At 40.2% G+C, this 17,087-nt stretch overlaps 1 protein-coding gene across 5 annotated transcripts in view; it reads right to left on the bottom strand.

The window, feature by feature from the left end:
* The window catches only part of LOC136436467 (WD repeat-containing protein 17-like), a 53,711-nt gene that overhangs the window by 16,021 nt on the left and 20,603 nt on the right, over positions 1 to 17,087 (bottom strand). For all 5 annotated transcript variants that reach the window (XM_066430467.1, XM_066430465.1, XM_066430464.1 and 2 more), the window contains 11 exons: positions 13,851 to 13,986; positions 9,857 to 10,271; positions 9,106 to 9,357; positions 6,965 to 7,093; positions 6,279 to 6,448; positions 4,615 to 4,783; positions 3,408 to 3,499; positions 2,934 to 3,016; positions 2,531 to 2,617; positions 1,985 to 2,073; positions 1,310 to 1,385 (listed from right to left, as the gene is read on the bottom strand). In XM_066430467.1, the coding sequence (XP_066286564.1) occupies positions 1,310 to 1,385; positions 1,985 to 2,073; positions 2,531 to 2,617; positions 2,934 to 3,016; positions 3,408 to 3,499; positions 4,615 to 4,783; positions 6,279 to 6,448; positions 6,965 to 7,093; positions 9,106 to 9,357; positions 9,857 to 10,271; positions 13,851 to 13,973 (1,685 nt within the window). In that variant the 5' untranslated portion in view covers positions 13,974 to 13,986. The remainder of the gene's footprint in view (positions 1 to 1,309; positions 1,386 to 1,984; positions 2,074 to 2,530; positions 2,618 to 2,933; positions 3,017 to 3,407; positions 3,500 to 4,614; positions 4,784 to 6,278; positions 6,449 to 6,964; positions 7,094 to 9,105; positions 9,358 to 9,856; positions 10,272 to 13,850; positions 13,987 to 17,087) is intronic.

Here is a 17,087-nt window from a genome sequence, read left to right on the forward strand (position 1 = left end):
TTTTATTTCTTGAATCTGTTTGATGATATTAAATACAACGTTTTTGCCGCGTTTGTGTGGCTAGATTCTTCCTTGAAAATGGGAGCGCCACGTGCAAAGAGATCTACCGCTCTTCCTTTGTGTTTACCAACGATCTGCAAATGGACTGCTGAAAATAGCAGGGAAAACAAGTAAACGGAACTGAGTATCAAAGTAAGGACTAGATTATACAGAAGTTGGTGGTAACATTGCATCTCATAATTCAACAAGAGGGCATGAGGCAAGCGTAATTTTTTTTATTCATAAAGTGTGTTTGCGTGTTGCAAATGGAGCCCCGCATGCAAATGACCGCCAATGTTGCCAGCGCATCGGAACTGTGTACGTGGGTGTGCTACCGACAGGTTGAATCAAACTCCGACTTCCAAGTTTTATTTACATACGGTTTTAGTCCATAACTAGTACGTATCATATGCATATCTCCGCAACAACGATTTTTATACAACCAATTGTTCGGCTGGTCGGCTGTCGGAGAATGGACCCCTCCGCTAATGATATGCAAATGCAGCTCTGCGCTGCGTCACCAATGTGAAACTTCACACTCCATTCAACCACGGACGTGGACTGAGAACTACCTCTGGAGACATTTCTGCTTACTTGTTCACGACAAAACAAAGGGAGGGTGTGAACGAGCAGGATGTGTATTTCACAGTTCACACAACACGCAAACACGCTGTATGAATAATGAAATTACGCTTGCCTCATGCCCTCTTGGTGAATTACGAGATGCAATGTTACCACCAACTTATGTATAATCTAGTCCTTACGTCAATACTCAGTTCCATTTGCTGGTTTTCGCTGCTATTTGCAGCAGTTCATTTGCAGATAGTTGGCAAAATCAAGGAAGAGCGGCCGAGCGCTTTGCACGCGGCTCTCCCATTTTCAGGGAAGAATCTAGCCACACAAACGCGGCAAAAACGTTGTATTTAATATTACCAAATAGATTCAAGAAATAACACACGTTATATTATGTATTTGCTTCCTGTTCCCGTCTACTGTGAATATTACAAACGTTCCTTATATTTCGCTATCTACTGGTATTACATTTCATAATGTTACATATGTTTTAGTTCGTTCCATTTCGTTCCATTTCGTTCCATTTCGTTCCATTTCGTTCCATTTCGTTCCGTTTCGTTTCGTTCCATTTCGTTCCATTTCGTTCCATTTCGTTCCATTTCGCACTTTTGGGGGACCGTGTATGTGTTGGCAGTGCACAGTGATTATACATTCCAGTATTACTCCTGGAGTAGAGGTTACTGAAGACCTTCCTTACCCATCGTCAGAGCCACTGCACAGTATGCCCTCCCGCAGGGGCGACCATTTCACATGGAAAACCTTGGAGGTGTGCCCTGAAACAACACATCAGAAACAATTTACATCCACTCAACGATACTCATTCCATGTAATATCTTTGCAGGAAAACAGAAGACATCACCTTTATTGCAATGCCAATACTCCATTTATTGTTACAGTACAAATAAACATACCTAATTTGTCAACCAGATAACATGATAGTAAAACTTAAAAAGAAAGGCATGTAAACATATGTAACCACTATAGCATGTTTGTTGAACCCATTTAAAAGGAATCTTGTTGACTAAATTGACCTAGCCTGGAGTCCAGCCTTGTCAGCTTTGGCCCGCTCCCCAAAACGGCTAGCGGATATTGGGGAGCGGGCCAAAGCTAACAAGGCTGGACTCCAGGCTAAAAATTGACCTTCATTCCCCAGATATGCACATAATTTGAAGCCTATATCAAAGGAAATAGCTCTTAAAGTATTTTCCTAAAGTTCAAGAAAGACATGACCAGGGATCGTACTTAAGTGATTCTTCATTCCTCATGAGAATGTATTTTTGAAAAATACACAAAGTGGAAAATATTCTCAGTCTGTCTATTAGGTGCATGAAATTTAGTACCACTTTACATTATGACTTCATCAGAAGAATACCTGAGAAAATTTTGAGTGGTTGGTCCGAGTTTGTTGCTAGGTAGAAGACTCGCACGTTCTTGTCTTCACACCCAGTGGCAAGCATGTCCCTGCAACACAATCAGGCATTACAGTCATGCAGCAATCAGGTCTGATCTGGACATGCATGAGTTTCTCGTGGGCCAAAAAACGACTACATATTGATATTGATATGACACCATGATCTTTGTGGTAAGACCATGAATTTTTATTGATAACAACACAACCTGACGAAAGTCTATGCACCACTGCATGTGGTTCTTAAGTCTTTGAGGAGGGATATCAAAATCATTATAATACAGCCAATGCAAATAGTCTTCCTGTTACAGTCCATGTTTATTGCAATCAAAAGCTAGCTGAAAATGTGTTCATAAAATGTACACCCACCCATAATGTGATAATATGAAGTGTATGGTTATTTGTCATAATTACCAGGGGTTATTCATCATAACCCACACATTATAACCCACACATCATAATCAAATGGGGGCTCCTGATTGGTCAGCATATATGCTAATGAGTACATACTTGTTGGTGAGACTCCAATCACATCCGAAAACAGGCATGGGATGTTTGTACTTCTTCACCAGCTTACCATCCACTGTTCTGATCACACTGGGTCAGAAAAAATGGTAAAAGTTTATAAATAATGGGTCTTTTCAATAAGATACACAGTAAGGAAGATTTTCAAGCCTTAAATACTGGGACAAGCTTAGTCAATCTTTTAGCTCCACAGAAGTGGAAAATAATCTTAAATACATGACATTGTACATGTCAGGCTTACTTAAAAACAGACATCATTTACTCAAATTTCTTAAGGACCCAGACGACGCCACAATTTGTAAAGACATTGCTTTCACAATGAGCAAAGCATATCTAACTTCTTAGACAGCTTATCATCACACTAAGACACTGTTCTAGGAAAGCTTACCAGTGTCCATCAGACCCACAGGTGGCTATTCTTCTGGAGTCTTTGTTGTTCCAGGCTACACAAAATATACTATGCCGCCCATGCTGCAAGAAAGGAAAAGAACCAGTCAAATACCATGTATTTCAAAAAACAATTCTGCTGCTGCAGCAGTAACAAGAAAAGCTGCCAGGTGGCCCATAATCTAACAATTTCTTTCAATGGTCAAGACTTAACTACATATCAAATTTTGCAGCAATCCATCCATAGCTTCTTGAGTAATGCTGTTATACCACATACAGACAGACACAACTACAAACAACTCTACAAAATGTTACCAAAAACATTATCTCCTTGGCAAAGGTAATAAGACAGATTGAATGGTTTAATATCATATTAGTGAATAAATATTGCGTTTTAGATTCTAAGGCTTGACAACAAATTTTTTTGCGACTCTTCAGGAGTGGAGGCATTTTTAGACTAAAACTTCCTACCCACCTCGTTAAATCGCTTGATGACCTTGCCCCTCCCTATGTCCCAGATGAACATGCCCTGTTTAGACGTGGAGGCTGCTACACAGTTCAGGTCAGCTGAAATAGGAAAGACAGATCCACGACAAAACTCACATCACAGAGGTGTGAAAACTCGTTTTTCCCCGGAACTATCGTAGAGTGGAACTCGTTGCCAACAAGTATAGCAGGGGCGTCCTCAGTAGATAGCTTTAAACAACACTTGTAACTAGATGTGCAAAGGTTAGGTGTGACAGGTTGTTCAGTGTAATATAACCAGCTGCTGCTGCGCTGCACACCTGTGAAGCTGGAGTGCTATGCCGAAGGGTGGTTATACTTTGAACTTCTCCCTGCTGCCTAACCCGATAACCAATACAAATCTGGTGCCAAACTGCTACCATAGCATGCTTAAGGTTAAGGTATTGTCTAAGGGTAGCTGAGGAATTTTGGGATGTTTTTGAAAAAACACTTTCCTAAGCTTAATAAACCTTCCTCAACCTTAATTTTTTTCAGGTAGTACCTTATAGCAAGGTGATAATTTATGCAAATTAGTATGATGTCATAATTACGTCATCAAGATTTAAAAGGCCACGCCCCTTTTTTAGAAAAAACGCTCTCCTTGGCTTGTGCTTCGATGTTCATCAATATAACTTTGCAGGAATGTACATGATAGTAATGCTAAAAGAATGATGCGTGGCAACGCGAATATTTTGAAATATTGATTTTTGGCGATTTTTGTTGTTGTTATCAAACAAAAAAAATTCCAAAATCCACAATTTCCTTGACATCCTGTAAAAGTAGCCCAGGGCTTGAAATTCATTTTTGGTGCACCCAACCAAAAACATCAGGTGCGCAGAAAGAATTTTGGGTGCACTATATAGAATAGAGTTGAATGTTAGCAAAACATAATGACAAAGTTAAATGCTACTACCTCTTTTGAGAACTTCAATCTGTAATTCTACAGCTAACTTCAAAATTTTAAAGTAATACATCAAATAAAGTACGACAAAAGGTTATATTGCTTTTTCTGATACTTACATTTCACTCTGTATACTAGCCCTATAGCGTACAAAAAATATCTAGGCGCACTGGTGCACCCACAGTCAAAAATTAGGTGCACAGCTCCAATTTTGGGTGCACACAGGTGCAGATACTTCCAGTATTTCTAGCCCTGTAGACTGTATATGCAAGAGTACCTGGTGCCCAGCTAAGTGAGTAGATGACCCCCTCGTTCCCCGGGGACGTGTACACGGCCTGCATGGTGGAGATGTCCCACACTTTGATGGTCCCGTCGAACGACGCCGTGGCCAGCAGGTTAGGATCATCAGGCTTGAACTTACAGTCAAATATGGTCTCTATGTGGCCCTGGGGTAAAACATTGGAAGTTTAAGCATCTATGATATATTGTAAGAAGTGCAGAAAAAGGCAGAGGGAACCTTAGAAATACCAAAGAATAACCACAGATCACCCTACAAAACATACATGAATCATCTATATATGCCCTCGGTACTGAACACTATCCACACAAACACAGACATGCATGCCTGTCCTTGGTGCTGAACACTTTCCACACAAACACAGACATGCATGCCTGTCCTTGGTGCTGAACACTATCCACACACAGATATACATGCCTGTCCTTGGTGCTGAACACTATCCACATAGATACACATGCTTGTCCCTTTGGTGAATACTACCCACATACTCATGCCTGTCCTTGGTCCTGAAAACTATCCACACATCAATACAACTTCCTCTTCTTAGTTCTAAACACTATCCACATAGATATACATGCCTGTGCTTGGCGCTGAACACATCAATACAAATTCCTCTTTTTAGTGCTGAACACTATCCACAAATCTATACAAATTCCTCTTCTTGGTGCTGAACACTATCCACACACAGATACGCATGCATGTCCTTCATGTTTTACATCATTTGCACACAGACATACATGTCTGTCCTTGGTGCTGAACACTATCCACACACAGATAACCAAGCCTGTCCTTGATGCTGAACACTATCCAGAGATACACATGCCTGTCCTTGGTGTTGAACAATATCTACACACATATACACATGCCTGTCCTTGGTGCTGAACACTATCCACACACAGATACACGTGCCTGTCCTTCATGTTTAACATAATCTGCACACAGATATACATGTGTGTTCTTGGTGCTGAACACTATCCACATAGATATACAATCCTGTCCTTGGTGCTGAATAATATCCACACACAGCTACAAATATCTATCCTTGGTGCAGAACACCATCCACACACAGATACATACATCTGTCCTTGGTGCTGAACACCATTTGCACACTAATCTATTTATTTGATCTATTTACACATAAACATAACCCATGTATCTCACATGGACATCATCAAACATCCACCATACATACCAAACAAGGTAGTACTGTGTACTGGTACTGTCCAAAATACCAGATCATGAAGTACTGATAGTGTACCGATATAAATCTACACCACGTCTATGCTTATTTTGACTGATCTCTTAACCTCATAGCCCCATGCAACACCAAAGATGACCAGTGACACATTGGAACAGCGTTACTAATATGCAACAGATCATTCAGGAGGGCCAGGAGTTTTGATAGCAAGGCCAAGGGAGTTTGGCGGTAGGAACCTAGTTATATTCTTTGAATAAAGATAATGACAAGTTGTAAACAGATTATTAATGTTTCTGTCATTATTGAAGAAGTTTGGAAGGACACATGTTAATTTGTAAAATTGTTTAGGTACAGACCTGTACCTAAACCTCTGTACCAGTACCTGTACCTGATGTTACGTTTAGGTACGCAGCACTAACACAAGGGATAAAACATAAGCACCTACCAAGTCTCTGAGGAAGTCCCATTTCCTCCTGGCCAGGTTGTACAGGCCCACACCCCCATCCAGGAAGGTGCAGACAATGAGAGCAGGAGGCATGGTGGAAGACTCTGTGTTAGTCCTGTGGATGGCTGAGCTTGTGGAGGACGCTTCAACTGGCTCCTCAACTGCAACTTCTGAGGAGGAAACATTGTTATTAGCAAAAAGGCAGAGGAAAAAAGCAATGTGCTGCTGGTTACCCGACCGAACCTAGCAAATGCCTACCTTCCCTAGCCACTTTCTTTCTATCAACTGCTGGCAAGGGATATAAGATTCTTGATCTGACATTTGACTGAAAATGTTTCCTTATTTCTGTTGCAATAGAAAAGCCTATACAAATAGACCCACCAAGCCTAGGTACTACATGTAGGTCCCCTTTATGTTGAAACACTGCCTGTTGAAAATACCACTGTCCTCATGCATTTCAGTTTTACATTGGTTTGGAACTGTATTTATTCGATACCTTTGGCTGAAATCTAAAAATAAAAGAGAGAATCCCTACCAACCAACCCTATTTTTTTCAGGGCTGTAATCAGAAACACAACATTAATTTTTCTAGGCCCAAGCTGTTTTTCTTTTACTCACCAGAGCACTTTGGACTAATGCTTTTGTCACCCCTGTATGGAAAATCCCTACAAACTAACAAACTGTACCTCTGTGTGAGTTCATTGTGTACAGTCCCAAGACATGAAGTGCATGGAAGCCAGTCTTCTTGACTTTGATGTTCTCAAGTGGTGTGCTTTTAGGAACTGTCCATAGTCTTAACACACCAGCCTGGGTGTCTGTAAAAAAAAAACACATCCAGTATTGTTGATATATATATTACTGGAAAAGCAGAAATGTTTGCAGTGGTTTTATGTTCGCTGTTTTTGCGCTAAGCTCTTTGCCGCAAACTTAAAACCATAAAGTTTTTTGGGCCTCCTATCCCCTTGTCTACTATTGTCTCAAATCACCGCAAACTCTCCATTTTCTCCCTAACGAGAAATCAAAACCATGCGAACTTGAATACATTTTAAGTATATTCATAAGGTATGCACATTGTATAATTTGAGCAAGCAAGCATTATCATACATTTTCAATATGAACTGTAGTGCTATTTTCACTATAAATTGCATTGAGCTGTCCAAGCAAGTGTGTTAAAGTGCTTACATTTTCACTAAGAATTGTATTGAGCTGTCCGATTTCACATGAAGTGATTGTAGGAGGCAGAAATTTCAGATGGCATTGCACAACAATACATATCTATTTTCATTTCTGTAATCCCTATAGTTTCTCTTTGGTGCCAGGGCGAAGTGAAGTGTGACAATGGAACCAATTTCATTTCCAAGGTATCAAAAGACTTATAAGTGTGGCAAGTTTAGTTATTCTCCTATACTCCGAGAAAAGACTCAGAGAATCAAAAAAAGAACAGTTTTACTTCTAGACACGAGGCAGACAGCTTGACAAATTGATTTCTGCTTCAGCCATACAGCCACAACACAGACACATCAAGCCATTGAATTTGAAGCATACAGGAGCATCACCACTTGAATGGCAGCATTTCAAAGCCTGCAGCATTTCAATTTCAGCAGGAGGCATAATTACAGTCGATCAACAGGTGCAGAGGAGAACCATGATACAGTATCATGTATTATGCATATCCATTTTTATCCTTATAGAGTTCATATGAATCTTGGTCACAGGTGGTATTAAAGCTGAATGCTAGCAGCATAAAACATCTGTGCATAGTTCCATCAGGTTGGAAGGTCACTGAATAGAAAGACTCTTTGTACACTACCAAGTATTTTATCTAACCAACATTTCAATACAAAGTGCCCCGAGGAAGGTGACAGATGGTCGCTGAAACATTGAATAAAACACTTGGTTGTGTTCAGAGTCTTTTTATTCAGCATAAAACACTCTTGTCTAAGTGTAGCCATTTGGAAGTTATAGATCTTTGCAATTATTGACTTTTGGCACTATGTATGAATTATAGATGGTTTGTAATGAGGGTTAGTTTCTTTTGACATGGCAGCCACAAAAAGGAGGATAAAAGGTCCCGAGGGACATGCAGGTGTAAATACCCGAAGAACGTCGATTATCCTTTGTCCTATATCAGGCTTTGTGGCTTTTAAAAGTTATTGATCAGTGACCCCGTGTTTTAGCAGTAGACTAGTATTGACATCAGAGAGAAAGAATTCAAAGTGATCTCGATCCAGTTAAGCTCACTGAAGAGCTATTCTTACACTGGTTTTGACAGAGAAGACAGACACTATGTACAATATTTACAGGTTCATTGTACTGGGAAAATTCCCCTTGCTCTTTTCGAAAAACACAATGAACAGAGGACCATGGCTTAAAGTCACGTCCTATATAAGGACTGAGACCCTTAAGATTTCTGGTAGCGTGCATGTCGGGTGAGCAACACAGCTGGGATTCAAACTGAGACATGACTTCTAGTTCCAGAGGCAGGGCCACTAACCACTGGACTATGTAGACAAATAGAAGTTTGGCAAGTCTTATTTACTCTAAGACATACATCTTAACTGAATTTTTGACTTGAAGAAAGAATAGGGCATTTACAAACATGGCAATCAGAGATGGCAGACTTCACCCTTTTTAAGTGAGTCGAGTCAGAAACAGGCTCACACACATACATACATGTATAGACACACGGACACACACACACACAAATACAAGCACTCACACATGCACTCACAAACACACAGGCACACACACTTTTAAACTGAGCCCAATACCATAAAGCAGGCTCCATCCCTGAGGCTTCACAAAAAAAAATTCAAACTTTTCTCACCTCCAGTCACAAACATACCGGGCGCGGTGGGAACCCAGGCTAGTGTGTGCACAGACACTGCTGCACTAGGTAACGTATACGTGTTAATAACCGTCAACCCCTCCGTATCCAACAACCGCACGCCGAAGTGGGAGTTAGCCACGAGAAGGTACTCCGTAGACAACGGGTCCCACTCTAGAGCCACTACAGGGTCGTCTTCTTCCGTTTCGTCCACCGTTTCTGGACGCAAGACATGCTTCTGTGGTTTCTGACCTACAGTTAGAGGTGGTATGGCAAAATACAAGTTACTATACCCCATTCTTCTTGCGTCTACTAAAGAACAGAGCTCAAAATACTTTATTTCTATTTGCTTAATATCATCTTCTTCTGTAATCCTCTCATAAAGTAAATTATATAAAAACTTTAATGTACCAGAAATGATGATATCAAAAAAAATTGATATAGAGAAAATAAAATATACACATTCTTGGCAAAAAGCACTGAATAAAAAAAAAGGATAATCTCTTATCAATAAGCAGTTGGATTCTCACTATTTTTATTTCTGGACCAGTAGTAAAAGGCCTATCAAAACGTAGAAAAGCAAAATTAAAAATATAAAAAAGCAAATCTTTGACAGACATGTAGCCACACTCTCATTGGTCAAATCGCTAATTGCCATGCTATCATTGGTTGAAATACTAATTGTGATGGAAAGTGAGGATCAGTCTATCACGTTACTGTCACTCCTTAAGAAATATGACACTTGATTTACCAGGTGAGAAGAGTGACAGACTCCCATCCACATGTCCCAGCACTAACTTCCCCACCCTGCGATGATGCCACCTGAACTGGCACACGTCGTACATGAACCCATGAGCCTCCTTGTGCTGCGACAGTCCTGCGCTCCCCTGCTTGTAATTCCATATATACAACGGACCCTTCTGGAATATATACGACAGGCAGTCCGCTTCGTGGAAGAACCAGTCTATACACTGCGGCGTGCCCTTAGGGTTGTCTAAACTCGTGAGAAGTCTTTGTTCCGCCACATGCCAAATGCATATTCTCTGGTCGGCGCTGGCGCTGGCGAGAATGTCGGGGTTCCGCGGGTGCCAGGCCATGGCCGTGATGGTTTTGGTGTGCTCCGACATGATGGAATGTAGCTTGAATTCATTGAACTTCCTGTCAAGCTGGAAGAGAAAAGGAACACTTGATTCAACAATGTCTCTTAGTTCAGTGCTCTGAATGCTGGGTACATGTGCACTTTTGTGCACCAAAAAGTGGAGCTGTGCACCTAATTTTTGACTGTGGGTTGCATCGTTGCATATACATATTTGTGTAGGTATGTGAAGGTACATGGAAGGTACACGACACAGGCTATTCTTGACATTCAATTGTCAGATATAATAAAATCTCTGTCGTATTACTTGTTTAGAATTTTGAAGTTAGCTATAGGATATGGGTTTAATCACAATTTTCTGTTTACACTGTGCATGCCAACATTGAGTGCATCACATCGACTTCGGGAATTTGCCTGCTACTCAAGTACATTAAAGGGAAAGGCTAGCAACCCATCCCTGTTAAAAACATACCCAGCTGCTACTTAAACTGCAGGGAAACTAGGTGCCACCAGAGGCAGTACAACTACAAGGGGAACAACAAACACATAAATGTCACTCTGTCCTTGGTGCTGATTTTACATGAAACAACTCTATCTTTTCAATTGATAATTCACTGCATCCATCTTGAATTTAGCCCTCGGGGCAACAATATGTTTGTTTGTTTGTTTGTTTATTGAGATCTCCATTAGATTGTACATTGTAAATCTATTCTTCCTGGAGTCCAAAACAATGAAACAGAACAAATGTACATGAAAGTCAAACCAACATAACAGAGGTGTGAGTTTAAATCAAAATATAACATAACGCATACAACATTAACTCAAAACTGAAATTAAAATGAAACGTGGGGGTGGTCAGAGGTCATGGCTGAATAAAGTAACATGTTATAAAGTTATTATAGTAAATAGATTTCAGACTTCAAGGATTACTCTGGAGGCTAAAATACTGTAAATGCAGAAATATTCACGGTGGTTTTATGTTTGCGGTTTTCGTACTGAAATCTTTACCACAAACTTAAAACCACCAAGAGAAGCCGTTCCACTGCGTAAATGTAGCACTAATATGGTTCCAAATGTGAACTCAAAACCACCATGAACACTCCATTTTCTCCCTACTGCGAAATTAAATCCGGGAGACCATTTCTGCATTTACAGTATGCCCACACAGAGAAATCTTAGCATCCATTTACAAACATGTGCTTTACTCGAAATCCACAGCCTTTACAACTTCATCCAAACAGATTGTACAACATCATACCAGGCCAAGACCAGAAAGGTCAAATGTGATGAATAATATCCTGCCAAATCAGAGCTAAAATATGTTTCGGATGATATCAATATCGGTATAGTCCCTTGGCATTTTTCTCCATTATGGTAGCAAGCTATCAAAGAGGAAATGGAAACTATTTGACAAACAAAAATATACTACATGCTCTAATGCTGCTGTAGGAATACATAACAATTCATGATCCCAAATGAATTTGCTTTTTATCTATTTTCAAAGAGAAGCCCGAAGGAGATATGAAAGTATGGCGAATACTACATCATTAAGTACTAGAGCTTCAAAGGAGACTTCTTCATTATTGTATCACTTTGATGTATTCATTGCGGACACTACAGTTTGATTTCAACAACATCATTTTGCAGTTTCCCCTACCAACAGAATCTTGCAAGTGTAACTTCACAAGAGCTCAAACAGGCTTACACGTAGGCAAATACATTAATAATACTTCAACGCAAATGTTAAGCTACCACCATTAAATTGGACAAAAGAAAATATAAATAATTGATTATGTCTGTGGGTCTGCATGTATATTTCATCAAGAGTGTATAATCAAGGCTTTAAAACTGCTGCTGAATCCATCCTTTTTCAATGTCAAGCTCCTTTTGTATGTCAAATTAGAATTCCATTGGGCATACCAACTGCATCCAGACCATCCACTATTAAAATTCAATGTCACTGGCTTTTGCCAATTGTCAATATCAGGACTCAAAGTATTTTATTCTGCAGAAAAGCACTGGTGCACGTAATTAAATATTACCATTACCTGCACCAGACAATTTTACCTGCATCACTTTTTTCTTTGGCTTCAGACAATGGCAAACCATTTTTTCATTACATGTACTATTTCCACAATACAGTAAACAGCTTACTAACAACGTGGAAATTTTTGCGGCGGTTTTATGCAATGCACTATGCCAGTATTGTCTCCCTTGTACATGTGTTATGGACCAGTGCTGGTTAGTGGCAGCTAGACATCAAAAATACCAGCACAGCTCCAATTCTAACCTGCATTTGCAGACTGTTTTTCAAGCCCTGAAAAGACGTTTTGAGGCGCAAAATTGGGAAGCAGCCCAAGCTTAACCTTTATCTTGCCACCAGCCAGTCCATACCTTTTAATTATTAACAGGGTTCACATGCAATTCAGTACACTATAGAATGAATTATTCAAACCAGTTTTTCCATTCCAAAAAGAAACCCTTTCTGTTCCAGATATTAAGTTTGCTATTCTATACGGAAACTTCAAAGTGAAAATGTTGATATCATGAAAAGGAATGTACTGAGGTTTCTTTGCAATGTCAAAGGCTTAATGTGGGGCTTTCCATCTTTTTGATATAACCTTCAGAAATGACAGCAGTTTTTGGCACGGATTAGGAACTTCAAGCTAGCCAGGAATCCATTGTATTCTTCCGAATTTCTAGCACTCATTAACTCTAAGTGCTGAATCTCTGCTAAATACATGTAGTCTTACACCAGTTGATAGATAAACGATTGTCAGTTAGACATTTTGAAACATTGGATATCTTTGAAGTCTGATTGGCTCTGAGTTGTATCAGTAGGTCCTCTGTAACAGGTTCAAGCGGGCATTCGGAAGTTCAATCAGAATTTCGAAATTTGGAGAGGTTCGGGGTGGTCTTATTTTCATGGTTTTTGTGGTGACATCACCAATTCAAAATCGTGACACCACAAATATGTTTCCAGTATGTTTACTAACTGTACTACTGTACAAAGACCTTCTTTCTCCTCCTCCTACATGTACCATGTAATTAAGTCACAGAGAAAATGAGAAGTTCACAGTATTTCTATTGGGATATCGACTTATTTGGCATTGAATGACCGAGTAGCTATGCTATCGGGCACGAGATCGAGAGGTCACAAGCTCAATTCTTGGCATTCATAGCTAGACATTGTGTACTTTTGAAAGGCACTTCATTCGTTTTCGTTTCAAGGCATCCTCATTTGAGGTGAAGCATGATGCTTTTTCAAGCAGCTAGTGGTAGTGCAATGCGGCTTCGCTACAGCTCGTGTTTTTGGCCAAGCACACTGGGTCACCCCTACTATTCTCGATAAGTGTGTTGGATTCTTTCACGTGCAGAGGTTTGATGCTTGAGGCTTATGCCTGAAGCTCCCTCATACAAGGGGCCGCCGGCTTTATGTCACCATCCAAAATGACGAATGCAATCCCTCACAACATGTCCGAGCTCGAGTCGCCCCTAGGATCGAACGCGGGCCCTAGGATCCACGGAATTTGATCCAGATGGCGAAGCATCGGGGTTGCGTTACCGCTTGCGCCACGAGGACAGCCTCAAAAAGGCTACCTTATCTTTAATACCTATTGGGATTTAAGAGATTGGAAAAACAGCTTACCTGATAGATGTATATGGCTAATGTTGCGCAGTAAGCGAAGCGGTCCCTGCTGGCAGAGCAGACGTTGGTGTTCCAGGGCTGGCAGCCTGCAGCCAGCAGTCCCACCTGCTTCAACATCGCCATTCTGGCCTGGATTCTACAGAAACAACAAACAAGAGTCCTGAAGGCCCAATTTACACACAAGTTTTCGGAGTCGACTGGGGCCTGTGTGCAAGGAGCTTTGGGCAGCTCAAGCGGAGTTTTCCTACTAGAAAACGCTACATCAGCACACCTTCAAGTACATACAAATATGCATCAAAGGCATCTTGAGTTATAGCTGCGAAAACACAAGCACAATCAACCGCAATACCCCCATATATATAGGAGGTGATAACACATGTATGCCATTATTCCATTCAGTTGAAGGGATACAGTCTTATAAAACATAAGTGTTAAGAAATGGACACACATAAAATCTGAGCGATATCATATAACACTTAATGGACAAGGTCATAACTTAATCTTAACGTTGCCATGTCTAAACTGGGCACTAATGGGAACCACTCCATGCCAGTAGGCGTAGGAAAGAAATGCTGTGTTTCTGGTTATCCGACCGACCATGGCAAAAACATGCTGACCCTGGTCAACCCCCTGCAAGGGACATGACATTTTTTATCTGACATTTGAGTGATGAAATTGAAAACAGCTACAGACTTCCTGCATTTCAGTGTTAACAATAACAGATTAAAGCTTTGAATTTGAAGAGCTGATGAAAGAATGTGTAGTTAACATTTTGTACTTCAGTCTATCAACAAACTAGTGCTTGTGAAACAAATCAAAGGAGCGAGTAGAAACAGAGGTGATCCCAACCGAGATTCGAACTCACGCCGAAACCGGAGGCCAGATCACAGGCACGCACGCCTTAACCACTACGCTAAAAGGTCGCGACCAGTTAGCCTGGTCAGTTGGAGGCGCTTGAACCCCCACTGTTACACTACTCCCCCTTTTCTTTTTAAGATTCGTCCTCGAATCTCCGAGTTCGATCTTCCCTGTGTGGCACACGTTTGCCAGGCTCACAGGGCCGGTGTGGGAACCAGTGAAACAAATCAAAGGAGCGAGTAGAAACAGAGGTGATCCCAACCGAGATTCGAACTCACGCCGAAACCGGAGGCCAGATCACAGGCACGCACGCCTTAACCACTACGCTAAAAGGTCGCGACCAGTTAGCCTGGTCAGTTGGAGGCGCTTGAACCCCCACTGTTACACTTGTACAATGTATAACATCTGTATGGTTACAATTAATACGAAGTTGAAAATACCTGATGATGAATTTGTAGGATCACTACTTTAGCCCAAAAATGAAAATAGAATCCCTACCAACTGAACATAATCAGAAACACATATATCAATTCTCCTACGCCTTACCACAGTTAATAGATCATATTTAATTCCCTCCACGTACCTGTGCTATAGTAACACTGGTTTCTGTGGTTTCTGCCAGTTTACGATCCCTATTTTCCACAACACTGGTTACCAAATTGAGTCAGTGTAATCACCAATCTATTGTGCAACCAAGGACAATGCCAACGGCTGCAAACAAGCTTCTCTTTGTATATCTATTCAGAGTTTTGGTACAAAACCTGGTTCTGCCAGTTCTTTCCTTAGTCACTGACGAAAGATAGCTGTCTGAAACATCCAGATGTTTCCAAATTTTATCCAGTTGCTTGAGTAATTAGTTTTGGCGTATCTTATTACTGGGATGTCTAACCTTCATCAACATTCTCTTTGTGTACCCTGATTAATAAACCAGCCTAGTAGTTAAGTACTTGCATTAACATCCAACAACCATGGTGATAAATACAGATTAACACAAAAAACAGTACAAGCTGTGATCTGTATCAACTTGAATGCCAACTTCTCCTTACATCTGTACCATATACCTGAAGGTTGTCAATGGCATGGTTGCCTGGCTGTTGCATTAGTTATTCTTGGTTGCCTTGTTTAGACTGGGATAATTGAAAATCAAATCTATGTAGACACACCTGTTGATTGAAATTACTAAAAGTACCTTTTTCTTTAAATACGTACATTCACGAAAAAACATATATTAAACGTTGAACATAAAAACATTGACAGACAAAAGCTGAATAAAGGCATTTAATCTGGGCCATTTTGCTATACTGGAAAATTGTAGACTGGATTCATAGTAATGTTACAATAGTGAGTAAAAATTTCCAGGGGTGTTGATTTTTTTATTTTTTTGACTTGGAAAAAATAGGAGCGGGTGGTTTTGAGAATAAACAAATAAAATTAGCATGGTCTATGCATTTCTCTATTGTAATCACTACTAGTATGTATATTACGATATATATAATGTGTGCTGTTTTTAGTAAACTAAGATGGAACTGCTCGCTGCAAATAAACAATTGAACCCCCGGTACATGCTTCTTTAAAATGAGGGATGACAAAATTGTCTTAAAATCCTTTCTTACCTCAGGGTTCTTCCAGCCATATGAAAAGGGCAGACAGTTACACATATAACCTTTGTAGGCCAGATATAGGATAGACTATCCATTTAACTAGTACTACTAACTAGTGTTTCTGAGAATTTGTGCTATCCTGTTTCTTTTATCATATTATGATAGACTGACAGAAAATGTTAGTGTTACTTGCTTCAAATATTGGGCAACATTTGTATTTTCAATTTTGGCATCAAAGTCCTTCAGTAGGGCCCTTGGAAATCACGCAAACCTCAAAATGTATTTTGTGGCCTCTACTAGTAATACCTTGCTTACTAGTTACTACTCTGATACAGTAACTACAACTGTGTATTACTGAACAGCCTGTTGCACACTGAATCTACTGTTTGTACAAGGGGGGCCTTCCAAATGTACTTTTGTGTCATCTTTCTTAGCCTGGATGCCAGACCCCCAAACTCTAAAATATCTATAGTGTGGGGATAAATATTTTAGAGTCTGGGGGTCTGGCATCCAGGCTACATCTTTCTTTGAATGGTAATTAATTGGCTGGGACATATCAAAGATCAAAACACTACCGTGTCCTGCCTGTAGGTTGATTAATACTCGGATCCTTTGATCATTCAATTTCTTTATGGCTTATTGAATAATAGGATATAAAGGCATTAGGCAAACATGTAATAGTGAAAATCATAGCATGATTTTATTCAAAACGACCCATTATTTGAATGCGAGGTTTAGAAATGGTTGGTGTATGCATCCTTTCATGACGATGCTGATT

This window comes from Branchiostoma lanceolatum, chromosome 6 (genome assembly GCF_035083965.1).
Source record: "Branchiostoma lanceolatum isolate klBraLanc5 chromosome 6, klBraLanc5.hap2, whole genome shotgun sequence".
Classification (NCBI taxonomy): domain Eukaryota; kingdom Metazoa; phylum Chordata; class Leptocardii; order Amphioxiformes; family Branchiostomatidae; genus Branchiostoma; species Branchiostoma lanceolatum.